Source organism: Muscardinus avellanarius, assembly GCF_963383645.1.
Source record: "Muscardinus avellanarius genome assembly, chromosome: 14".
Classification (NCBI taxonomy): domain Eukaryota; kingdom Metazoa; phylum Chordata; class Mammalia; order Rodentia; family Gliridae; genus Muscardinus; species Muscardinus avellanarius.
The window spans coordinates 15880982-15907750 of NC_137800.1; the positions used below are offsets into that span (position 1 = coordinate 15880982).

Below are 26769 nucleotides of genomic sequence, written 5' to 3' on the forward strand. Positions count from 1 at the left end.
AAAAAATACCATCAACTCACTGGCTTAAACAGATATTTATTTGCTCACAGTTCTGGAGGCTGGTATCGAGGTGTGGGCAGGGCCATGCTTCCTTCCAAGGCTCTGGGAGAACGTTCCACACCTCTCTCCTGGCTTCTGGAGGGTGCTGCAATTCCTGGTATCCCCTGCCTTGCAGCCGCATCACTCCTGTGCTGTCCCGTGGCCTTCTTCCTTCTCTGTGTTGTCTGTTTCTAAATCTCTGTATAATGTTGTCAGCCACTGAGGTTAGGGTCTACCCTAACCTACCCTAACCTAATGTGACCTCATCTTCTCTCCATCTACAAAGACTCTTATTTCCAAATAAAGTCACACTCACATAGAGGGGGGTAAGGGCTTCAACATTTTGGGGGGAGAATGCAATTTAACCCCCCACAAGTAGCATCCAAAGAGCTCACTTGTTCTGCTGTTATCTATGCTCCTGTGATACATGACACCTCGTATGCACAGGGGCTTCATTTTCTTAGTGCACCCTCAGAACGAGAGCAAGCAGAGGAGGTGCTGTCCCCGCCCCCCAAATGACGACACAAACTCAGACGTGTTTGCTCACTTTCCTAGAGCCCACATATATTTTTATACATGTTAAGCCTCTCGTTGTACATTTTAAAGCTTCCCATTCACTTGACACTCACGACTCCTGTTTTCCTATGTCTATGTCTCTTCTACCTTGGTTCCAAGATGCACAGCGAGGGAAGAGTGGCTTGAGCAACACCTCGGCCATTGTAAGAACTTTTTTATTGCCAGCATCCCAAAGCCAAGTTAGAGCTTCATATAAACAGGGCCCTGAGATCTTTTGAGATGATACAGAGAGGGAATGTCTAGAAGTCAAAAAATAGTTTATACAACCCACTGTTTTGTTTTTGTTTTTTGCAGTACACTTTAATTCCTAAAAGGCTTCAGTTTCTTTTTGGTTCGTTTCATCATCTGTGCATCAGTAAGGTCACATCCTTCATGTGAGGTCATTGTGGAAGCTGAAACTCTTCTTTCTAGAGTGCAGACGAGGCATGACAATAGAGTGTGGATTCCCATGACGTGAAACTCTGGAGCCTGCGCAGAAGAGATTTCAATGAGGACTCCGTGGACATATCCCATTGGTCTGCTTGGCTCTGGGGCAGGTGCCTCTGCTTCACACACACACATCTCTTTCAGTGGTGTCTGTCCAGAGTAAAGCCGAGCCGGAGGTTCTAGAATGACCTAGATATAGGCTGTCACTCAAAGAGCTCCACGTAGTCAGCCGGCTGGTCCTGCTGACCACAGGGGTAGAGCAGGAGTTCTTTCCCAAATGAAGTAATGGGTTCCTCCTGTCAACCAGAAAGCAGAGAGTCAGATGGGCTGTGAGCATGACCTTCTTCTATCCTAGAGATATCACTCCTCTACCCCGGATTTATATAACATTTCTCTGGTTTATGATATTTATATAATTGTTTTTATATTGGAGATAGAACGAAAGACCAATCCACCTCTAAGCTATACTCTCAGACTTATTTTATTTTTTATTTTGAAACAGGATCTCACTAGGTTGTTGAGAGTCTTGCTAAATTGCTGAGGCTGTCCTCAAACCTACACCCTCCCATCAACTTCCCAAATACCGGGATTACAGGTGTGTGCCATCGTGTGTGACAGTCTATGATGATCTTTTTTTTTTTTTTTCCAGGTCTGGGGGTAGAACCCAGGGGCATTTGATCTCCAAGCTACAACCTCTGATTTTTTTATTCTTTATTTTGAAACAGGGTCTCACTAAGTTGCGGTAGGCCTCACTAAATAGCTGAGGCTGTCCGTGAACCGTGATCCTCCAGTCTCAGCCTCCCGAATTCTGGGATTACAAGCGTTCGCCACCACGCCCAACTAGTTTATAACAATCTTAAAAGAGATTTTTCTCATCCACACACTCTCTCTCTAGGGCTTGAGTTCTAACTTAAGACCGTTCTCAGATGTGATCAGAGGATGTATGTACAATCTTGTTAGCATTTCTTGACTTCTCTGCCCCAGTGGGTCTCCTTGAATATTTGAGGAGGAACCAGATTTTGTAATAAAGGACATACAGTTAAGAATCAGAATTATCAAAGACTAATCTCCCTCAGTACTTGTCTCAAATATTTTTTGTAGTTGCCTTTCTTTGTTAGAGCTACTGCACAACAGTCATCCACAAAGGAAATTAAGTGTACAAATGGCTTTACCTTGTGATACTCCACCAGGTCAGCCAGGGAGGAGTGCTGCAGCTGGTCCACACCCAGGAAGCTGTAGGAGTCGGCAGAGGCATCTATGAGGAAATGTTTACAGCCCTCCTCCGACAGGTAGGACAGGGCGTAGCCTTTTATCTTCTCACTGACCCGGATCAGAAAAGTGCCTGGCACACCTGTGCTCAGAAGCTCATTTGCTCTGCTGAATGTAAGAATTCCTGTGGGTGAGAAAAAAGAAGGCATTTTAGCCAAATTACCTCCCAAACTCTCCTCTGTGAAATCCAGCTATGCAAAGAAAGTTGAGTAAAATTAAAAAAAAAAAAATCTGAGCAGATGTATGTGTATTTGGGGCTTCTTAGTAATACAACAAAATATTCTGATATTTGGTAACAGGCAAATGGATAGAATAAGTGAGAGCTATTTTTACCTTTAAGAAGAATACATTTCTACCTTTATACCCATTTATAGTAACATATTACTACTTTTATACCCATTTATATACAACAGGTTGTACCCAGCCTGTGACGGTCTGGCAGGATGCCTTGACGGTCTTCGTGGGAGGGAACTTAAAGATATTCTTCTTGGGCCACTGCAGCCTTCTGCTAAGGACTCAGTGGCCTGGAGTGTGCTCTAACTTGGTCTATAACAGTGGCTCTAGGGCCTGACAATGTCTGAGAGACATGTTTGGTGTGCTGGGTCATACTAGTGGCATCCTCACACTATGAAGACTCCTGCAGACTCAGGCCAACAGCGCTGAAGCTGATACTTCCTGGTCTAGGAGGTAGAGTATGTTGCATGTTCGTGATACAACCAGGATGGAACCAGGTCTATAGGGTACGTTCCAACGGTTGCTACTCTTAAATGTGTACATTCATTGGTGTTTAAAGGAATAGCGCTTTACTTATTTATGTACCTATTTACCTTATTTATTCATAGGTTTATGTCTTTGAATATATTCAGAGGAATAAGCCTTTCATATATATTTATACATGGTCATGGTTATAAGCTAATATATACACACACATATATATAATACATATATATGTATACAGAGGCTTATATGTATATGTATTATGTATCTGCATACATTATACCACATATCTATATGGTTTTATAAGGAGATGCAGTTTAAATTCTGCATAAATTCCCACTCTTAATCCTTTCCCCCAATTAGCCCAATTTTATGAGGTTGGACTCATGTCCCAAAGTTCCCTTCTTCCTCCCACTGTAATTGTCCAGATGAATAGAAAATGTCGTAAAACATACCGAAATAGCCCAACACAGTCATGCTCAACTATTCAACAGCGAGGCCTGCTTTGGGAGGGAGCAGCGGCCCCCCCTCGTGTCGTGTCCTCCTTCAGTTAAGCAGAAAGGAGCTCTCGACTGCTCCTGCTCCACCATTAGCTCCCTGCTAACGTCCCATTCCTTGTTATTAGGAAATCAAACAAGCGGAAACCTCCTCATGAAAAGGCAACGGGTCAAGGCCATCATGGCCCCGCTGATTATTAGCAAAGTTGGTTAAGACTTCACGTGAACCCTAAGCATCTAGAGGATGACATAAAGTCAAGTCACTTCCTTCTCTTCTGCCAAAAGACCTTTAATGAGTGGAGGAATTGGAAACTGCCCATCCTCCCTCAGCCAAGATCAACCTATTACTCCTCCTCCTGCTCTTCTCCCACCCACCATTCAGGAGGACACAGGCCCAGATCCTGCACCGCAGAGCCCAGCACGAGGGCCCAGGACAAGCACAGGGGTTGAGAGAAAGGCCTGGAAGCCCCCTCCCACCCACACACAGCAAATGGCCCTGTAACAGGAGAAGGCCCACAACATCTCGTCTAGGGACCCCAGCTCTGTGGCACGGACCCCCAGCAGGCTACCAATGCGCAATGCATGTCCATCCTACACACCCTAGCCGGCTGCTGTCTACCCTTCCCTGTTGACACTTGGGCCACTGGAAATTGTGGACCCCACTGACACTGAGCCAGTCTTCTGGATCCCATGCTGCACATCTAAGGGGCTCGAATGATGGCCTTCTAAGTCCCCACAGGCACAGACTGCTGCTCTCGCTGATAAATAGCTGCTTCTACTGAAAAATTACAAATGACAAGCACAAGTTGTAGCGAAGCAGCAGGTACCCAGCCGAGGCAGGGACTGCAGATGTCAGAGGTTTGAAGGCTACAGATTAGATTGAGAATGCAGGGATATTTGTCACTGACAATGAAAAGCTCCCTTCAGACCAGAGGCACCTGATAAACAGCGACTGGAGGAGAAGCAGCACTCTGGAAGATTTCTCTCTTCTCCCAGACTTACTGACAGGCCAACTCTGAAATCCCAAGTCCCTTCGATAGACGAGGCCTGTGTCATAATCCTTAACATCTGGATGTCATCCAGATAAATTTGGGTTCCTAAAAAATGAAAGCTTTGCTGGGAGAGTATAACCACATCTGGCCATGTTCAAATTCCTGTTAATATCAGGCCGTAGAGCAACTATAAATCAAACTGTCCACAAGCCTCCTAGTCTCAGTAATTATTACCCATTACACACTATCTTGGCACTATCTAATTCCCCAAGACATGATAAAATGCTCTCGTAGCAAGTCCCAGGTCCTAATGGAGCCTCCTTGTCCACTGGAGTAGTGAGGGGGCCAGGGGACCAGGCTTGGGGTTCATTCTGTTCCTTTGGTTTTATAAAAGGATTACTGTTCCTTAAGCTCACACTCTCTTGGCACATCTAAAGATGCCGACTGATATATAATTTTCCATGAAGCCTCAAGGGCAGTTGGGTATATTTAGGTTGTTCTGCCGACACTGCCAATCCATGAGCTGGGTCTGCATGGGTCAAGAGTTTTGGCGTGAAAGACCAAAATCCAATGCCAAGTACTGACTGCTATAGATGCAGGCGACCTCCTATGCCCACGATTTCTCGTCCTTGATCTGCTACTGGCCTGACTCTAAGAATTCTGCTGCAGTGGCCTTGTCTCCCCCTCAAGGCTACGGCCCCACTCTGGTCAGCTCCCTTCACGCTTATTAAAAGAACCAAACCGATCTCTGAGGTCCATGGAGGATTTCTGTGCCAGAGGAGAAGGGTAAAGGAGCGATTTATTTCATCCATTTAATGAATCAGATTTCCATCCGGGGAACAGACTGTTTTAGCACTGAATCTAGGCAGAAAACGGCAGAGCTGGGACCTCATGGACAGCAGCTGGCCCTAGAGCTGCCTGGAGCCAAGCTGGAGCTAAAACTTGTGAGTCTGATCCCAGCACAAAGATCCATAAAGGCTAGAGCTAAGGATGAGCAGGAAGAATGTCCCACTCCCTCCTCTCTGGGTGATGCCAGGCTCTCCCTTAGAAGAGCTCTACTCAGCAGAAGCTCTGCGAGGGTAGGAATGATATCTGTGCCCGCCACATGTGGCTGCTGAGGACCTGGAATGGGCTCAGTGTGACAGAGACACTTGACTTTTCATTTCATTTAGGGTTAATTACTGTTGATGTGAAAAGCCACGTGTGGTCAGCAGCTACTGCACTGCACCACGCATGTCTAGACCTCTTAGAAGTGAAGGTTTAGCCCAGGACAGGCCCAAGAGAACTAATTTTTCACATAGGAGAGGGTCACAGACTCCCAGGAAACATGGAGTAATTCAGAAACCCCACCAGGCCTGGACAGGGAATCTAAGCGTGGTGACTGCTGCACCTCAGGAAGCGGATTTGTCAGTGGTCACAGGGAAGACTTTCTCCACCTCCGAAAAACCTGCTTCCTCTGCATGATTCAACTCAACAGAATTAATTATTTGAGCTGTAAGACTCAGTTTCTCCCAGGCCTGTGGAGCGCATGATCCCTGTGTATACCTGGTTCTTCGTTCCAACGGTGGACTCCCAGCACATTCTGCTCATCCTTTTTCTTTGACACCCTTAGCACCTGACACCCTTAGCACCTGCTGCTTGGAAGAAAGGGTCTAATGAATAATTTATTGAGTCAAAAACATCCCTCCCTGGGATACTTCTACACAGCCACAACATCTAGACAAAGAACCATCGTTAGAGAAACAAGGGACACATGCCATGTTTCTCTGGAGTACCACCAGGTGTGCATCTGTACAACCTACTTTCTGTACCTGAAAAATACGCATTTAAAGTTGAAATGAAAGATAACCCCATAATACCTCAAAGCATGTGAAACCTCATTTAATCCTCGTTGCAGCCCTCCATTAAGGAACTCTCTTATGAGCCTCAAAAAAAACCCTCCAACCTCACAGAGAGCTGCAGAATATCTTCACACCACTCAGGTTGGTTGGGAGAAGGGCAGGGACTGAACTCTGCAGCCTGAGCCCTGAGCCCAGCTCCCAGCCATTCAGCCAGAAAACCCAGCCCTGTACCAGCAGCACCCACTGTCCAACGTGCCTCCATGTACATGGAACTCTCTCTTACTCCTCCAACAACTCTAGAAAAAACTCGGCTGATGCTATCATCCACCCTACTTTATAGATGAGCAAAGTAATGTAGGAAAGGTAAGTGCCCAAGGTTACAGGCGTGGTTACTGATGGTTCCAGCTCCTTGTCTCCCACACTACAGTGTTTAATTATTTAACCTGAAAGGCTCGTGAAATTTTTCTGGAATGGGCTGAAAATAAAATAGGAGAGATGTGTTCATTTCTCCCCTGGGCAACTTCAAGAAGATGTGTTTTCAGTGACAGATAAATGCGGTCTGGCTGGGCATGGGAGGAGGCCTCAGTGCCCTTTTCTGTCCTTCTAAGCCCAGGGTCACATCCTGAGGGTGAGAGCTCCCAGGTGCTTCAGGCTACAGCATCGCCCTGGCCACACCGGGGCTTCTGCAGAGCTGCTGGACCGCCCTTCCTTACCTTGGCCTGAGATCCCCCCTTCTTTTTTTTTTGTATCATTGGTCCCACATCCTCTCCTGTTGAGTTGTCCCCAGAACTTGGCGAGGGGAGGGGTGGTATAAAGCTGACATCCGCTAGAGATCAAATCCCTGCTGTTAAAGGGAACTCGAAATCCACACTAAAGAAGTGGGTGAATAAAAGGAGAAATGACTTCTAGAAGCCCTAGCTTCCCAGCAGCTGCCCCGCCAGGCTCTCTGAGCTCACTATGGCCAGGGAGCCTTGCACCCGAGGAGCTCCGTGTCTTCACACACTAGCTTCCCTATGATTGGAGCTTTATGCAACTTAGTGAGATCCCATCTTGAAATTTTTTTTTAAAAAGAGAAAATATACAACCCTTCACTTTCTGCAGCTGGATAATCTCACTTAGCATAATACTCTCGGGATATATCAGGGACTCCAGGTAAAGGAGAAGAAACTCCAGTACAGCGATGGAAGGGATCTAGGGGAGGGATATTGGAAGGGGAGAACTGATGAAAAAATACTTCAATTGGTGCAATCTACAGATATGAAATTATCAATGCTACTCTCAGTATCACGTATGGGGAGGGGAGGAAGTAAGCGGGAAGGGAACTGGGGGACTCACCAAGAGCTGTGTGTACATATGTCCCTATCACTCAGAACTTCATTATGATGTGAAAACGCAATCACCAATAAAAGTGTATTATCGATAATTTTAATGGCTGGGGATGTAGCTCGGAGGCAGAACACCCTTGAGTTCAGTACCTAGTAACCCCCATCCCTTCCACACACATTTGTCTACAGCCATACCACCTGTTGTGTGCCTGATTCCCTCTGAATGTGGCCGGTGGCGACGCAGTTACTGATGCTCAGGCTGGGGTGGTGTCTGGTCCCCATGCTAAAGGAGCCGGAGGATGACAAACTGCCAGGTGGGAAGAGGAGAAGAACATGGACACCACCTTGGCCATCAGCCATCTTTAGGAAACTTAAGTTCCAGAGGATAACTGCCTCCGCAGAGATGGAGAGCATTCACCTCCCAAGGAGAATGAGACAGCCAGACCTGTCAAAAATGCAGGCAATTAAAAGCTGCATGAACTCTGCCGGCATCCCACTGAAGTTAAAAGGGTTCACTTCTTATGGAGCTAAAAATAGAAACTATTAGGCATTGAGAGGGCAGGCTCAATTGTGTGTCATGGCAGTGAAAGGCGTCCATCAGAAACAAGGAAGGAGGCAAAGCATGGGGCTATTGCATCAAGGTTATAGCTGTTTTCATACTGCAATAAGAAAGTGTCTAATTACACTTCAGAGGGATACTGAACCACCCTGCTTACACAGAGCAAGCGTGTAGATCCTCTAACAACAGAAGCAACTGGAGAATTCCTAAACCAGAAACGTGTTTATACTTTTATTTCTGTCTTTCCACCCACCTTCTCACCCCCAGTCCTGGCCATTTTCTAAGCCTCTCTACACACAGCCGTCTCTCTAGGGGGAGTGGGGAAATGTTGACAGACAGAATGAGGAATGAACGGGTGGGTTTCTGGACAGACCCCCAAACTTCCATTTTGTGTGTTCTCTTGGAGGCTGTGTAGCATGTTAGTGGGTATAATTAATTATATCCCAACAAGCTTTAGAGACTTATGATCAGGAGCCAGATTAAGTAGGGTGACAGGACAGGACAGTTAGCCAGGGGACTTTCTGACACTTATCACTTACTTTACACACAGCAGAGACTAGCAGGTCTGTCTTCAAGACTGCTGTGCTATGGGCACCAGACATGGGAAGCGGAGATTCCAGGGGAGTGGTGGAAAAGCATCAGGGGAGGGAGGAGGGAGATAGAGATGTAAAGAAAGCACCAGTTGAAATAACTGACGCTACGTGTGTATATTAAATTACCGATGCCAATCTCAAAGACACATACAGAGAAGGGGAGGTGGGACCAGAGGAAAGTGCTCTAAGAGGGTGTGCTTGTATATTCCTATCACTCCATACATCAACACAGTGTTTAATTACAATGCTCCAATAAAAGAAAAAAATAAACAATACTTAAAAAATAATAAAAGTAATTTTAAAAAGGTTATATTCAAGGGTCAAGATAGTCCTGAACTGAAAACTGGGGTCCAGGACGACAGGCTGAGCAGGGATGAAGGAGGGCAAAGAGGAGTAAACAGACTTCTTAAGGAAACAAAATCGCCTGGACTTAATTACAGTACCCGGAAGATGAGACATCTAGAAAGGGGAAGGCATTACTTTAGCGACTCCAGGGTTCACTCCTACCTCCCTGCACCGCCCCTTCTGCAAACCTCTGCTGAGCCTTCACCTGCCCTGCCCGGCAGACTCCCCAAACAGTGTCACTCTCCGCTGGTGATGTTTGTCCTTCAAAACCACTGTTGCCTTCTGAGGTGGCCTCCCGACTTGGCAAGGGCAGACTCAAATAAGTACTTGTGGTCAGAGCACAGGACAGTCCTTGCAGTAATTAAGATCTATTTTACTCGAGTGCCAATTTATTCTTTGTATATGATGTTCTTACTCAAAATGATCATTTGCGGCAGGGTAAGGGTTATGGTGGATGGGAAGGCAGGGCGAGCAGGAGGGGTTCACCCTTCCCCGAGCTGCTCCATGCTCAGAAGTCACAATAGAAATGCCATGCCACGGGCGCGCGTTCTGAGCGCTTCATATATATTGCTGATTCCCTTTATAAAACAACCTCATGACATATATCATCGTTACCCTCATTGGTAGAGAAAACATAGCTCAGACCTCAGTGATTTCATGACCCCTCCTTCATGTTTCTTTTTTTATTCCACTTTGAGAGCTAGACATGAAAGACTAGGTCTTTAAAAAATAACCACTTACATTGTGAAAATCAGAAATTGATCAAGGAAAGGCACAGGCTCAGAAAGATGTGAGAAGACCTTAAATTTATACCTCAGGTTAAACTACAGCACAGAGACAGCAAATAACTGTATATTTAAAAAAAGACACTGAAATTGAACTTTACACCTAAACATATTAAGATGACAAATTTTATATGTGTACTGTAACACAGTAATAAATAAATGGATAAATGAAGTCTCTATCACATATCATATTCAAAACTAAAGTACAGATGGGTCATGCATGATATAACATGCAAAAAACCATAAAGGAAAAAGAGCTAAAGGCAACCACATTGAAATAAAAAAAATGTCTGTGCTTCAGAATGTGCCAGAATGATGTGAAGGTGTCTTTGCCGATCTCAGTAACTCCTGGGAGGAGGAGCAGGGGAGAGCAGGATGGGATACGGAGGATGTACATAAAGAGCTGTGTGCAGATATGTTTAATACTTTGAACTTCACTATGGTGTAGAACTGCAGTGCACCAATAAAATAAAAATTAAAAAAATTAATGTGACAAAATGTTAAAAGACAAGTCAGACTAGAAGATATATGTAATGCATATAATCAACACAGGATCTATATCCAGAATATGTGCAATCCTTTAAGTCAGTATAAAAAAATCAATTCACTGGGAAAATGGTCAACAGATCTGGAGAAGTAATGACACAAGATACCCATCTCCAGCAAATATGTGAGGCGTGTAGCCTCACTAGAAATCAGTGCAAACTCAAATAAGAAGATTCTACTGTGGACCCAGAAGGAGAAAATACAATTTGGTAAGGCCAAGTGCTGGAAAGTGTGTAGGAAAACAGAGACCCTCAAGTGTAGTTGTAGGAATATATATAGTATGTGGTATAGATACGTACGTGTGTGTGTGTGTGTGTGTGTGTGTGTGTGTGTGTGTTTGTTTGCTTAGGGCGCATGTGGCAATATTTAGCACAGGCTGAGTATTCTTTGTCCAAAATGCATGGGACGACCAGTAGTGTTTCAAATTTGATAATTTTGGAATATTTGCATGGACTTCATCAATTGATCATCCCTAATATAAAAATTTGAAATATGAAATGCTCCAAAAATCCGAAAGTTTTCGAGCATGTCAACATGTCAGCTCGAGTTTTGGAGTATGCAAAGTTTCAGAATTTTGAAATAGAGATATGCACCCTAATAATTAAAAAGGCACATATCTTACCTACCAGCAATTCTAAGGGAACTTAACCTACCTACCAGCAATTCTGCTTCTTGATATAGTCTCTGAAAAAATTATATGTGTATGAAATATATTAGAAGGGTATATACTACATCATTTTTGGTAATGGTAAAAAAAATGTGTCAAATGTAGGAGTAAATGAAGGAATGAGTAAATAATGGCATATGTATATAACATCTATAGTAAGACACCACAAATAGAAACCTGAACGAGCAGCCTATATTTATAAACAAAAATGAATCCTAATAACATAATAGTGAGAAAAATGTTCATCCTTAACATGATACTGTGTAAATGTTAAAAACACAATACTGCATAACAGAAACATGCAGAAATATGTTTATATTTGGTATGAAAGACTAAATGGAAATTATAGCTTCAAAAGGGTGGTTCACCCTTTCAGAAGGAGAGAAGTGAAGGCAATGGAATAAAAAGAGGAGTCAGAAAAGGTCCTTAATTCTGCATGTCAGGTTTGATCTTTTATAAAATAGAGATGAAGCCAGGCGTGGTGGCGCACACTGGTCATCCCAGCATTCAGGAGGCCAAGACAGGAGGATAGTGCAGGTTTGAAGCCAGCCTCGGCTACTTAGTGAGGCCCTTTGCAACTCAGTGAGACCCTGTTTCCAAATAAAGAATAAAAAATAGGGCTGGGAGTGTTACTCGGAGGTAGAGTGCCCCTGGGTTTCATTCTCCAATCACACACACACACACACACACACACACACACACACACACACACACTAGAGATGAAGTAGACATGGCTGTTCACATCCATCACATCTGGACAGCTGGCTTAACATCTGCTGTATCATTGACATCCCTTACATTTTTCTCTGTACTTGCGTCTCAAGTATTTCATAAGAAAGACCATTTTTTAAAGGAGGAAAGAAAACCAAATTTGCATGATCTTTTTCATGCCTATGGCTTTGAGGATCCTTAGGCAACTTTGCTCAGTTATACTCTGAGAACCTGAATCTAGCTTCTACTGAAGAAAAGATTCCTAAAATGAACAGTGGCTATTGCATGCAGGAATTACAAATTCTTACCAGCAAGCAGCTCTCATGATTAATTTTATGTGTCAACTTGGCTGGGCCAGGGTTCCCAGATATTTAGACCAAAAAAAAAATTCTTCTTGATATGTCTGTAAAGATGTTTATTATCCTTTGGAGGGGATTAATATTGAAAGGAGTACACTCTGAGTAAACCAGGTGACTGTGTAGCATGTGGGTAGGCCTCATCTAATCCTCTGAAGGTCTTCATAGAACAAAAGCTGACTTCTCTGAGCAAAAAGGAATTCTGCCAGCAGTCGCTTTTGGGCTTAAATTGCTATTTTTCTCTGCATCTCTAGCTTTCCCTCCTACCTCATTCATTTTTGGATTTGTCAAGCCTCCTCGATCATGTGAGCCAGTTTTTTAAGAAGTTTGGGTGTGGTAGCACACTCTTGCAATCCTAGCATTTGGGAAGCTGAGAAAAGAGGATCGTGGTTCGTGGCCAGCCTCAGCTATTTAGTGAGGCCCTTTGCAAATCAGTGAGACCCTGTTTCAAAATGTAGAATAAAAAATAGGGCTGGGGGTGAGGCTCAGAGGTAGACTGCCCCTAGGTTCCATTCTCCAATCCCACACACACACACAAAAGTGTGCTATAGGATAGTCTGCAGGAAGAGCAATTGCAAGCCTTAAGGTAGGGACACAGTATGGGCCTGTGTGAGTGTCTGAGGGCCAGGCGGGAGGCACTCCTCAAAAGTGGCCTGAAATGGGTTGCGGCAAGACACGGGGCAGATCAGGCCGGCATCTGTGGGCCACGAGGAGGACTTGAGCTTTATTCTCACTGCAGTTTGATTGTGTTGGGCGTGGGGGACAGGGGTGGAAAGATGGACACCAGTTAGAGAAGGCTGGAAGAGACACAAGTGATCCTGGTTCTCACATGACAGAGAGGTCAGAACTTGTTCTGTTGAAGGATATTTAGAAGCCAGATACCATTTTGCTTCTCCAGATCTTCAAGGGCAGGAGGCTAGAGACAAAGCTCTGGGGTGCCTGCTGCAGGCCCCTCCAGCACCTGGGCTGGCTCTCCTCTGCCATCTGAAGTCTGTGCTTCTCAGGGTTCTGCCTTGGTCTTCCCGTATCATTCTTCCCAACTCACTCTGAAAACTTCATATCCCCTCCCATACTTTTAATTATATGCTGGTGACTCCAGGCTATTATCTTTAGCACCGATCCACTCTCTGGCTGCCAAATGGATATTTTCACATGAGTTCCAGAAACACATTTCAAACTTATCACATCCCAGATTCGTTCATTATCTTCTCTCCTCCCTTCCCTAAAGCTCTTGGCCCTCCTCTGCTCCTTCTTTCAACGGACAGCACAGCCACCCTCTGTCCAGCCACAAAAGCCCAAAATTCAACAGGTGACATTTCCTTACCCTCTCCGATCTGCCCCATCCCTGACTGTGGCTTCAATGAGAGGAAAGGACGAAAGGATGAACTTTTGAGGAGTAAAGACTTAGGTGGGTAAAAGAGTGTCTTAAGAAGGGCAATTCACAAAGTAAACAACAGAGGAAATAAACGATGAAACCGTATACCCCAATATTTCAGAACGGGGTTCCTGCTGAATAAACCATTGTGTCTTAAAGGCATAAAGTGTGATTCATTGTCTCTTTATCATGAAAATATGTGAAATTTTGTTCTCCTAAACCCGAAGGTAAGGATTTATAGTAACCATATGGCTATGTATTTATTTATTATATTATTTATTCCGCTTATAACTGTGATAAGCATTTGTAGAAATGAAGACTAATCAATAACAATGACATACTTGTACATTATATGTGAAACTCAAGTGTCATATTTTTTAACCAAAGCTTCAACTAGATTTTTAGTCTAACTGTATCTTCCTAGCTTTCAGCAACTGTTTTAAATAGAACTGCTGGTTCCAGAGCCAGAATTTTTAATAACATCAGCCAACATTTTCAACTTTATATTCTCTACCATTAAAAAAAAATCTAGCCAGGTATGGTAGCACACGCTTTAAGCCTACTACTTGGGAGGCTGAGACGGGAGGATCACAGGTTCAAGTCCAGCCTCAGCTACTTAGTGAGGCACTCCACAACTTAGTGAAACCTTGTTTCACAATAAAGAATAAAACAAGGCTGGGGTGTTAGCTCAGAGGCAAAATGCCATGGATTCCATCCCCAGTACTGAAAAAAAAAAAATAAAAAATCTACCACCCTTATGATGGGTATAACAGCGTCTTTGGCCCAATGACACAGAAACTACAAGATGGCCAGTTTCCACAGTGCTTATTTTACAAGGAGAAAAGGGCAGTATCAGACAGCAGAGATAGCCCCAGAGAGTGCATGTGTAATTGGCCAGGTTCTTTTTGTTCATCTTTGACATAATCTTTAAAGCAAAACAGAAAGGAAGGGGGCTTCCAATCTAGTCCTGGAAGTGGGAGCGGATTCTTCCAGCAGTGGACAACAGCAAAGTCTAATGGCCAAAGAGCACATGTTTTAAAGGGATAGCAGACAGTTATACTTAACATTCTGATTGCAAATCAGCCCTGCAGGAGACAGTCTATCACAAGCCATTCTGCTCTCTTTTAGAAGAGTTTGCCAATCTGTGTGCTGGGGAGCTTATTTTTGGTGGTCTGTTTGTGTGTAATGATCTACTTAGAGATCTGCCTTAAACATAATTCACACTGAGACACTGTAGGACAAGCATGCTAAGTGGAGAAACGTTATATTTTTTGTATTAAAGAATTTTTTGTATATCTAGCCAATTAGTCCAATTCAACCACAGTTTTTATTTGTTTATTTTTGGTTGGGTTATTTTCTAAACTGTTATCATGCTGGGGGTCCTCCTAAGGCCTGCATGTTCTACATAAGTAATCTACCACTGCGATACACCATCGACCTCCAAATAGAGGCCTTATAGAAAGAAACTGAGGGGCTGGGCAGAGTGGCATACACCTGCAATCCCAGTAATTGGGAGGCTGAAACATGGGGAACACAGGTTTGAAGCTAGCCTCAGCAACTTTAGCGAGGCTCTCAGCAACTTAGTGAGGAGGCCCTTTTTCCAAATAAAAAATAAAATAGGGTTGGGAGTATAGTTCAGAGATAGAAGTCCCCTGATCTCTATCCCCCCAGCAACACACACACACACACACACACACACACACACACACACGATCTAAAAAGAAACAAATCAACTGAGGGCTGTAGAAGTGTGGTCTTTTCTTGAAATCTAAGAAATTTAGAGTCAATGAAAGTATGATCTGGACAGACAGAGGCCTTCCAAAAGTCATGTTTCTTGGGTAAAATACAGAAATGATTTATTAGCTAATGCCTACTCGAGATCCAGCAAACCCACCATGCATCCTTAACTATGCTGCAGAAAGACGGAAGCCAAGCCACAGTTTTTAATCAAAAGATTATAAAGTGCAACTCCACTTAAAAGATGCAGAAATTGAGGCTCAAATAAGTTGACCAGAAAGAGAGAAAAGACAATCGTTTGCTCCAGTAAACTAGTTCATGGAGAGCTGGGTAGAAGACCCATCTTCTGCTTTCTAACCTCGTCCTACCACCTGCGACTCTGGGGCAGAAGGAAGACGCCCCCATTGGCTAGAACCCCAGTCCAGCGCCCTTGTGGGAGTTGGCAGGAAGCCCTGGTTTCCCCACCGGGCCTGAGGCGCTGTGATTGTGGGGATGAGAATCCTCAGCGCACACAGTGACCGTGGATGCCGACTACTTTCTAAACAGGCGCGAGGAGGCAGCTCCCTGAGAAACCGCTGAAAACCTGCTTTGTGAAAATAACGTGAAAGACTCTTTTGGGGCAGCGCAAATGAAAGGAAGCTTTGATTCCTTCTGCCTTCCTGGTGGATTAGCACAATTTCTCGGCCATCACAGGCCATCTTTGCACTCACCATGGAACCAGGGAGCGACCGCGTCCGAGGATTTCTGGTAGCCTGCTCGCAAGGGCAGCTGTTCCTCTTTGAACCATCGAATGATTTCTTCCCTGGCGGAGCTGGAGGCTGTCCTTGTCACTCCTTGGTTTCTGTTATTTGTAGAACAGTGTTCAAAAGTTAGTGTTAACTAGTAGAAAAACAATATTCACAAATACCGCATATATACACACACACACATATATATATATATATACACACACACATACATACATACATGTGTGTGTGTGTGTGTGTGTGTGTAAATGTGTGTGTATGTCTACTTGTATACATGTAGTCGGCCCTTCCTATCTCTGGATTCTGCATCCCGGACTTTAATCAATAAAGGACTTAAAATATCCAAAGGAAAAAAATTAAGTCTGTAATGAGCATGTATAGATTGTTTTCTTTTCTTTTATTCACTCAGTAATATAGGATAATGGCTGCTTACATAGCTCTAACATTGCACTAGTATAACAGGGCCTTATAGAAAGGCTACCTTTGCTAAAAGCAGTGACTCTACCTAGGCCTGCAGGTGTCCGAGAGGAAACAGAAAGCAGGATAGAACTTGGCATTTCTGTCTGCATTTTGTATCTGGCTCACTTATTACCTTAAATTTTGGATCAGAGCCCGGCTCAGCTCTGCGAAATGAACACTTCAGGCATGTTTGTTTAAAATCTGGTCGTACAGGGCTTATTAGCCCTAATTTTATTCAACCCATCCTGTGCCCTTTCAAGGCCAAGGCAGGATGGGCACCATCGTTTCAGATCCCCCTAAGTGGCACCCAGACTTCTCCAGGCCTTGTCCTACAGCTTCCCAGGAGGTGGGGACAGGCTCAGACCCCACCACAAGACAACACCGTCCCCAAAGCAGGAACAGTCCTCTCTTGGGAACTGAACTGCCCCCTTCCAGGATCACAGATCTGATACACATCCTGAGAACAGTGGAAATCGACCCTTCAAGTGGCAGAGATTTCACCAGAGCCACCTCGTAGAACCAGGACCGAGAATGCTGGCCAGACCACGGCTGGGCCAAGGCTGTTTGGTTATGTGGGCCACCTGACAGCTCCCCAACGCAGGCTGAGATGCCGGGGCTTCCCAGTGTGGCCGCACTGACTCGGATTCTTCACCTGCTTTCCACCATTACCTGTCCTGTTTGCTTTTTTGTTTTGTTTTGTTTCGTAGGGGGCAAGTGGCCAGGCCTGATTCGGTGAGACCTCCACCGTTGCTCGAGTTGGGTCTCTGGCCTAGGATTTATAGAATCCCGCATGTTATTCATGTTTAAATTATATAATTTAAAGTAAGGGTAGGATGTGCCTAGGTTATATCAAAGTATCATTTTATAAAAGGGATTTGAACATCGTTGGATTTTGCTATCTTCAGTAGTCCAGGAAATAATCCCCCATGGATACTGAGACAACTGTGTGTGTGTGTGTGTGTGTGTGTGTGTGTGTGTATACACACACACATATGTAGAATATATTGAGGGGAGAAATAAATATACCTCAACATATATATGTATGTGTATGAAATTTTGTGTATATATTGATGTATATCAAGAGGAAGTAGACATCTCAAAATCTGATTACGTGGACCAGCGGAAGTTTGGTTCCCTACACATCACCATTACACAACTCCTCAAGGGCAGACAGAAAAGACTGTAACTCTGTCATTTGTCCTTCCAGGCCTAAAGGGCTAGTCGTAGGTATAAACCACTGCTGTGTTAACACATAGATTTAAATTCATGTTTAATAGAAATTAAAAGGTCCATTAATTCCCAATTAAAACTTCAGAAGATTACCATTAAAGTGTTGAAATACACCCCCCAGCACTATATTCCTGGAGAGCATGTCCTTCAAACAGAAGAAAGTGCATGCGTAAGACAAATTTCCTTCCTGACTTTTTCATTATTTGACTCTTCTTTCTCTGTTTCTGCTCACCACCCTGGCTTGCTTTTCGCCTTCACACCCTGTGAAGAGGTTTAGTTCTGCTAAAAGACAGTCTCAGAAATATAAAATGAAAGGGAGAAGACTGAAGATTGGGAAGAAAAAAATAAGCAACGGCATCGTTCTGAAACAAATTCAATGTTAGGACTTTATGTTCTGGTATGTGAGTAGATTTTCACTATAAAAAGCAATAATGCAATGAAATAAATAGACTTCAGAGTCCTAATCAATAACCCATTAATTCTGCGCAGAACTCGTCTTAAAAACAACAACAAAAAATTTAGAGCTGGGCGTGGTGGCACACGCCTGTCATCCCAGCATCGGGAGGCTGAGACCAGAGGATCGCGGTTCGCGGATATCCTCAGCTACTTAGTGAGGCCCTCTGCAACTCAGTGAGACCTGGTTTCAAAATAAAGAATAAAAAATAGGGCAGGGGGTGTAGTTCAGAGGTAGAATATTCCTGGGTTTCATCCCCAGTACCGCAAAAAAAAAAAAAAAGAATATAGAAGAGATGATGGAATTTCTAGTAATGTAAATTCCCTTATGGCACTTTATGTTTTTGGTGAAAATATATGCTACCAAAAGTTATATGTGACCTATATGTCAGATATACATATAAACATGTACAATGTATAGTCGTGTGTGTGTGTGTGTGTGTGTGTGTGTGTGTATAATCTCTTTTGAAGCCAGGCATGGTGGCGCACGCTTGTAATCCCCATGCTTGGGAGGCTGAGACAGGAGGATCACGCAGGTTCGAAGCCAGACTCAGCTACTTAGTGAGGCTCTCAGCAACTTAGTGAGACCCTGTTTCCAAATAAAATATAAAAATAGGTCTTGGAGTATAGCCCAGAGGTAGAAAGCCTCTGGGTTCCACCCCCAGTACCACACACACACACACACACACACACACACACACACACACAAATCTCTTTTGACTTTTAGGAAAAAAAATATCCTATAATATTCAACTTTCCTGGAAAGCTACATATACGTATACATTACATATGCATATTATATTATATAATATATTCTCATACTAGATTCCAAATTAGGTTCTTTTCCCCCAGAAAATCCTTAGAAATGGAGCAAAACTCTAAAGGCACTGGAGAAGCTCGTCTCTGTCTCCTGGGCTAGATCCTGGCTGACCTCTGCCATCACTGTTTAGAGCCCCAGTCTAACTCCATCCAGTCTGACACACAAGAAATATTTCATGCCTTGAGTTGGAAAAATCTAAGCTAAGCATCGCCTACAACAAGAACTGCCCTTTCTCTAAAATCCACCTGCACTGCTGTGAATCAAACGCACTGTGCTCAAAAAATATCGTGGAAAAGGGACACCTCACAAAGGATACTCCCATGATACCCTTGGAAGACAAAGGAGAATCGGAGTGATCTACCCAGACAGTCCTGCCCGGCTCTGTAGCCAGTGTGCACATACAACCAAGTTCCAGCGCTGTGTTTGGGAGCCCCGGCACCTCTATAACCTTATCACAAACTAAAGAGATGCCCTTCTCCTGGCGTGCTGCCTTGTTCTGTGGCCCATAAAGAAAAAGGCTCATTCCCCAAACTGTCACTTTGTAGAACACGAGATGCGTTGCTCTCCGCATCTCAAAAGGGCACTTTTCAGTTGAGTAAGTAAAAATAATTATCGTAGAGGAAAAGGTCTGCCTTTGGGTTACCTCTGAGGTCAGAAGCCCTGTTGAGGGAAATAACTAAAAATCCTTGCTGATAAGTACCGACTCCGAGAGAATGAGGGCTTTTGGTTCGCTTTGCATTTCACCGTGCTCTGAACAGGAAGGGGTTTTTACTTTTTATTTCAAAAGGTAAGGGAATAGACGGTTCTGATCCATTCAGTCAGTAATTGTTATTTTCTTGTTTTTTATACTTTTATTGGTACAATGAATTATACATCATAATAAGACTCAGAGTGATGCAAACACACGCACACACATTGCTTGGTCTATCCCCTTCACATCCCCGCCCCTCTCTTCTCCTTCTCCCCCATTTTTGTTAGTGACACTGAGTGGCGCCTTATATGGACATAACCTTATTTGAACTCTTCCCTCTCTCAATCCTCCTTTTCTTCCCTTCCCACCGAACATCTCCTTTCTAAATGTTAGAATATGAGAACCGGAGATGTAGTTCAGTGGTAAAACGCTTACTCAGCTTGCGTGAGGCTCTGGACTCGATCCCTAATACCACAAAATGAATAAATATTAGCATATTAAAATACTATAATATAGCTGGGCGTGGTGGCGCACGCTTTAATCCCCGCGCTTGGGAGGCGGAGACAGGAGGATCGCGCAGGTTCGAAGCCAGCCGCGCTGGTTTAAGAGACCCTGTTTCCAAATTTTAAAAAGTATAAAATAGGTCTGAGAGTGTAGCTTGGAGGTAGAAGGGTTTCCAGGAGTCCCAGTACCACCAAAAATAAATAAATAAATAAATAGTATAATATCAGTATCCACGAAGATAGAATTTTTAAATCATGATATAAACATGAGGGATGGGGGAGGGGGTGTCTGCTGTGTTATCACTTTATTTTCTTCAGTGGTTTTTCCAAAAGAAATTTTTCTTCCTAATGCCCTTATAGCCTAGGGTGGCAAAGGAACCATCTTTGCCCAATAAAGCCATCATTCAAAAAATGAGCACCTGCAAATTCTCGAAATGTGAATGTTACTACGTTTCTCAGGATGAGAACTGCCGTCCAACCTGGACTACCCAGCGGTGGACTTGTAGTTCCAGTGGCAACATCAAAGTGGACAAGCCCTAGGACCCGGCTCTATTATTCTCCTACCACTAGGAGTGATGCTGAGCATCAAGGAAGCCCAGGCTCTCCTCCTGGCTGGCGGTCCTGCAGCCACTGATGGATGGGAGGGCACAGGGTCTGACCCACCACGCATCTCCACCATGGTACTGGGTAAACTAATCAGAACCACTGTGGATATTTCACAGGTGAGAAAGGGGTGAATACCAGATCAGGAATCCCAGGAAGCAGGGTGAGAGATGGGCCAGCTGCCCTCCTACACCCTTGGCAGGTCACACAGTTGATGATTTTTTTTTTTTTTTTTTTCAGTACTGGGAATGGAACCCAGGGGCATTCTACCTCCAAGCTACATCCCCAGCCCTATTTTTTTCTTCTTTATTTTGAAACAGGGCCTCACTGAGTTGCAAAAGGCCTCACTAAGTAGCTGAGGCTGTCCACGAACTGCGATCCTCCTGTCTCAGCCTCCCAAATGCTGTGATTACAAGCGTGTGCCACCACGCCCGGCTTTACAGTTGATCTTTATGAGCTCATTTCAACACTATGCTTTGCGCCCTCTGTAGCTTCTTACCCAAGAGGCTTCGAACTGTGTCCTGCTAGGTATAATAATTGGGGCTTGGGTGGCAGGAGAGGTCTTCGGGGTTTCTGCGGAAGGCTCGGAGGATTCTGCAGCCCCTCTCCACTTCTTCCTCTTTGGGCTGCCAGAGATAACCTCTTGTAGTCTTCCCGTGCTTGTTTAGCCAAGGAGCGTCTCTTCTCGTCAGCTGCTTTGGATTTTCTCACTAGGAAAACAATGGGGTTTGAGACAGGCTCACATCAGCCCATGAGACAGGAGGAGACTCGTGGCTGCGTCGCTGTGCATGACACATGAGGGCTTCTCGCCGAGCTTGCCAGCTGCTTGTGCTGGTGACCATCACTACCAATGACTATTATCCATAGATTAGAGCTCGCCCAGCACCCACTGCAGAATTCCTCTCCTCATTTGGGGGCTAGAAGATGTCCACAGGGTAATAAAAGGAGCAGGGAGGGGTAAGAAAAGTGGGAAATGTGTGCAAGCATCTCCTGCAGTTGGCAAGACCAAGTGATAAGCCTGTAACAGGGCCTGCTTCCAACCCTGGCAGGTATCAGATGGCCTGTTTCAAAGCTGATCTTTTTCCTTCTTTGTCCCCCCCCCACACACACACTTTCCTTCACACCCTGTTAACAAATAAACAATTTTTATCCATTTATAGATAGAAGGGGACCTGGCACCTGTGGCTATGCATAAGAACTGACTCAAGGAAGACGTAAACATGGGCTGGTTCCCTTCTAATAAACACCCCAGCACGACCCTGGCCTGTGGATCTGAATGGACTCGAGGGTGATTAAGACATAACTTTATCCCTTCCAATAAGATACCAGCATGGCCCTGAAGTGCTCTTGATTCCTTCATTCAAAGAAAATCCAGGGAGTGGTCCTGAACTCTTAAGTTCACTGGATTCTCCGATTTGCTAGAAAATCAATACATTTCCTTTTCCTTCTTTCCAAAGGACTGTCCCAATGATTTGATTTGGCAAGTTGAGGCAGGTACAGGGATTCTGTCATAAGCCCCCACCTGAGTGAGAATTCAAGATGAAAGGGTGTGGAATAATAAGAGGTAAGCGTCACCCCTCCCTACATGCACACACAGGCTCGTGTGCAGAATGCAGCGTGCCCTGGGTCACAAACAAAGACCGCGCAGGACCACTCAGTGGCATGTGACCCTAAGCAGGATCCACAGAAGAACAGCAAAGTCGGCCACGGTTCATGCTCAGATTCTGCTGTGAGTGGAACCAAATATACATTGGCCTGCCAGAAATAAGGGATGCTTAGCCATAGGCCCGCTCTAGACAATTGGAGAACATGTCAGTATATGTAGAAACACTCCAAGGCTGCCTTTCATTACTTATTACTTTGTAAAATAGAAGGTATTTTGTTTGGTTTCAGCACCGTAATGTTAAATACTCTAATGTAAGATATAAGAATAATATTTATTTGTTGATTTATTTTTGTGGTACCAGGAATTGAACCCAGGGGCATTCTACCTCTGAGCTATACCCCCCAGCCCTGTTTTTATTCTTTATTTTGAAACAAGTCTCACTAAGTTGCAGAGGACCTCACTAAGTAGCTGAGGCTGGTGGGAACCTGATCCTCCCGTCTCAGTCTCCCAGGTACTGGGATGACCAGCGTGCACCACCATGTGAGCGTATTTTTTTGGACATTACTGGTCAAATCCTGTTATATTTTACTTCAAAGAGATACTGAAAATATACCAATATTAGGATTTCAGTACAGCACAAGAAGGCCACTGATTGGATCTTGTAAATTTTTTATTTTACAAAAAAAATTATCATTTTAATAGCATTTGTTGTCATGGGACTCCAAGCCAATTTAGGATTTCCAGCATCCTGCAAATATTGCACTCCTGTTCTCTAACTCAGCCTGCCTCAAGGGAAGATGAAGCAGTTTAGTCTTTGTGCTGGATGAAAACTTTTCTCAAACATGAATTCCAGCACCTTTGGGCATCCTCTGCTGGGCCTTCCTTCCTTTTCATGGCTTGTTCTCCTGCGGGGTTCTCTCCAGCAGTGCTAGCTCAAAAAGGGGTCAGGATTCGTCAGGGGCACAAGAGGGACGCCGATACATCAGGCCTGTCCTTCCTGTGTGCTTTAGATTGCAAAATTACACTGTATGAAAACATTACGCGGTGCCCCATAAGAACAACTGTTATGTGTTAGTGAAGAATAAGATCAAACCTTAAAATATGCATTCACTGTTGAAAAATTGGGAGGAGGGAACAAAGCAGAATAACAGCAAAACCGAAATAAATAATTTCAAACCCGCCCCTTCAAGACAGCGGATGTTAACATGTTAAGAACCTTCCAGTTCTTTTCCTTCATGACTTAGACTTAAAAATAGTAATATTTTTCATAGAATTTTCTTTTCTTCTTGAAGCTAGAGAGAGCGGTTCATAGTCTCATATGACACACTCTTCCAAAGCATGTTTTCTCTAGCTGGATGCTACCCGCATTCCTTCACCTAGTGAGATCATTATTTTGATGGCATGAGGATGGACAGAGAACCACCTAACAATTCCACAGTAGCTCACGAGCATGTGCGGAATCACTTAGCAATAACATTGGTGTCATAATCTAGTGTGAAGGCGGCTCTCAACAAGCCGCTCCTATTAGTGCTTCCTAGAGCGATGGTTTCATTAAGTGAGAGGCTGGAGATGTCGTGGTGGCCTCTGGGTACTCACGAGATGCCTGCCACTCGGAATCTTCTTTCCAGTTCTTATAAATCTGCTTGGTCTTCTCGTCATCTACTTGCTTGATTTCTTCATCTTGTTTTTTCTTCACGGGGTCTTTCTTCTGTTCAGGAAATTAGAAAGAAGCACTGGTGAAGGAATCTGATAATTCTGTTAGGAAGAGGGTCGGAGGCACACCGCATTCCCATCCTACTCTCTCAGGCCCACGAGGGAGGAGAAATGGCACAGTCAGTACATGAAGCCAGCGCTGTGCAACCTAGCAGTAGAAAACCAGGGCCAAGTACTGAGCCCCCGGCCAGCGCACCCCAGATATAAAATGGGGAAGAGTATTAGAGTTACAGTGAGGGTTTATAGTTTTTCTTTTTCTTGTAGGACTAGGTTTTAAACCCAGGGATTCATGCATGCTAGATAAGCACTTTATCACTGAGCTAATCCCCTTGCCCTCTTTATTTTTTATTTTGAGACAAGGTCTTGCTAAGCTGCCCAGGCTGGCTTTGAACTTGCGATCCTCCTGCTTCAGCCTTGTGAATATCTAGGATTGCAGGCATGCATCATAGCACCTGGCGGTCAGAGCTAAATTTTAAAAAGTGCCCAGCACAGTGCCTAACACAACATAAGAACTCAGTAAACAGTCCCTTCCTTCGGGAATAGCACTTGGCTGCTCCAAATCCACCTGGCTAGAGCTGACATACTATTTCTTGGCAGCAGTGTAAACAGTACTTTACGGTGACTGACAGGTTCCACGGAGTAGCTGCACGTTCCCAAAGCAGTGCCAGCTGGATGCTTGCACTCCCTCAAACCAAATGTGCAAACCTGTGGTGGTACACCTAATTTTAGTGATAATATTTTGTGTTAAAAAAAAAAAGAAAATGCCGGGCGTGGTGGCGCACGCTTGTAATCCCCGCGCTTGGGAGGCGGAGACAGGAGGATCGCACAGGTTTGAAGCCGGCCTCGCTGGTTTAAGAGACCCTGTTTCCAAATTAAAAAAAATAATAATTTATATATGTGTGTGTGTGTGTGTGTGTGTGTGTGTGTGTGTGTCTGGGAGTGTAGCCTGGAGGTAGAAGGGTTTCTAGGAACCCCCAGTACCACCAAAAAAATACATATATATATTTTTTAAAGATATCCTTTGAGTAGGGAAAATACAAAATAATCCATGTAAGTGTTCCTTTTAAAAAGGGGGTTCTTTTTTTTATTGTAGTAAAATATGCATACCAAAATGTACTATTTTCACCACTTTTTCTGAACTTCATTTTTATTTTTATTTTACTTTTTAAGGGGACTGTTCTGAGGCATCATGTGGAATCAAGGGAATTTTATTTTAAACTAAAGAAAATGAACGAAGTAAATTGCGTGGACCTAAAAAGTACTGTTTCTGGATATGGCCTTCTGCGTGCTCATGAGAAAACTGAACTTACAACTTGGTGGGCTAATAAAGGCCTCTCAATCTAAGTAATAAAGCAGAACGAACGGGCCAGGGAGAACTGACTCTGCTTCCCTCTCCCTCACAAATGACAGAATTCTTCTTGCTATATTTTTCTATTTAAAAAACTTTTTTTTTGTGTGTGTGGTACTGGAGATGGAACCCAGGGGCATTCTACCTCCGAGCGACACCCCCTGCCCTCTTTTTTTATTCTTTATTTTGAAACAGGGTCTCGCTGAGTTACAAAGGGCCTCATTAGGTAGCTGAGGCTGTCCATGAACCATCATCCTCCTGTCTCAGCCTCCCAAATGCTGGGATTACAAGCATCCGCCACCACGCCCGGCTAAAAAAAATATTTTCTGGCTGTGAAATTATTCCTCCACAACTAATGATAACCCTTGATATTGTGAAATGTGTTTTGGATCACTGTGGGAAGTCCTAAATCACAGTTAATAAAGTGACGATCCGTAAACTGTATTTCAGATGTAACGAGACTTGTGCATCTACTATTTTTTAGTACATTAATTTCTGCCTAGAGCTAAGCTCCTTTTGTTTGCCAGTACAGTGTATTACAAAAACACAAGAAGTTGTTGGTGGTTGAAATGACTGTTAAAATTTTTGACCCCTTCCTAACACGGTTCACAAACCCAAGACACACAGAAAAACCATAAAAGTGAAATTCTGTTCATCTTTTACAGGCATGTGTGTGTGTGTGTCTGTGTGTGTGTCTGTGTTTGTCTGTGTGTGGTCACCGGAGATTGAACCCAGAGGCATTTTACCTCTGAGTTTTACCTCCAGCCCTTTTTAAAATTTATTTTTGTTATTGTTGTTCCAAAACAAGGTCTTGTTAGGTTGCTGAGAGGCTCTCTAAATTGCTGAGACTGGCCTTGAACCTGTGATCCTCCTGTGCCAGCCTCCCAAGTCCTGGGATTATAGGCATGCACCACCATGCCCAGGCTCGTATGTATTTATTGTTAGGTGACTAGAAAACACAGTTACCACATTAACTTAGGACATTCATAGATTTTGTTGTTTAGGATAAGCAAGAAGTGTAAAAAGTTAGAACACAAAAGAAAACATATTAAGCGAGCAGTACCACAGGCATACAAGAAGATAGCTCATAGATGACAGAGTGCTACACTGAGAAAACCTACTTACTTCCAGACTGCAGTGAAATTATATCAGCACAGCAAGCAAGAAACAAAATTAACCAGCTCCACAGGATAATAGCAGATGAGATTTGGTCCTGGCCTCTCTATTTCTTCAAAGACACT

The 26769-nt window shown here is 44.0% G+C and overlaps 1 protein-coding gene across 1 annotated transcript in view; it reads right to left on the bottom strand.

The window, feature by feature from the left end:
• Positions 1-1244: 1244 nt before the first annotated feature.
• The window catches only part of SH2D4A (SH2 domain containing 4A), a gene marked incomplete at both ends in the record, with an annotated part of 55576 nt that continues 30051 nt past the window's right edge, over positions 1245-26769 (bottom strand). Inside the window, 5 exons of the mRNA XM_080710216.1 lie at positions 1245-1337; positions 2214-2434; positions 16067-16197; positions 21361-21571; positions 24064-24175. Coding sequence (XP_080566342.1) covers positions 1245-1337; positions 2214-2434; positions 16067-16197; positions 21361-21571; positions 24064-24175 — 768 coding nt within the window. The remainder of the gene's footprint in view (positions 1338-2213; positions 2435-16066; positions 16198-21360; positions 21572-24063; positions 24176-26769) is intronic.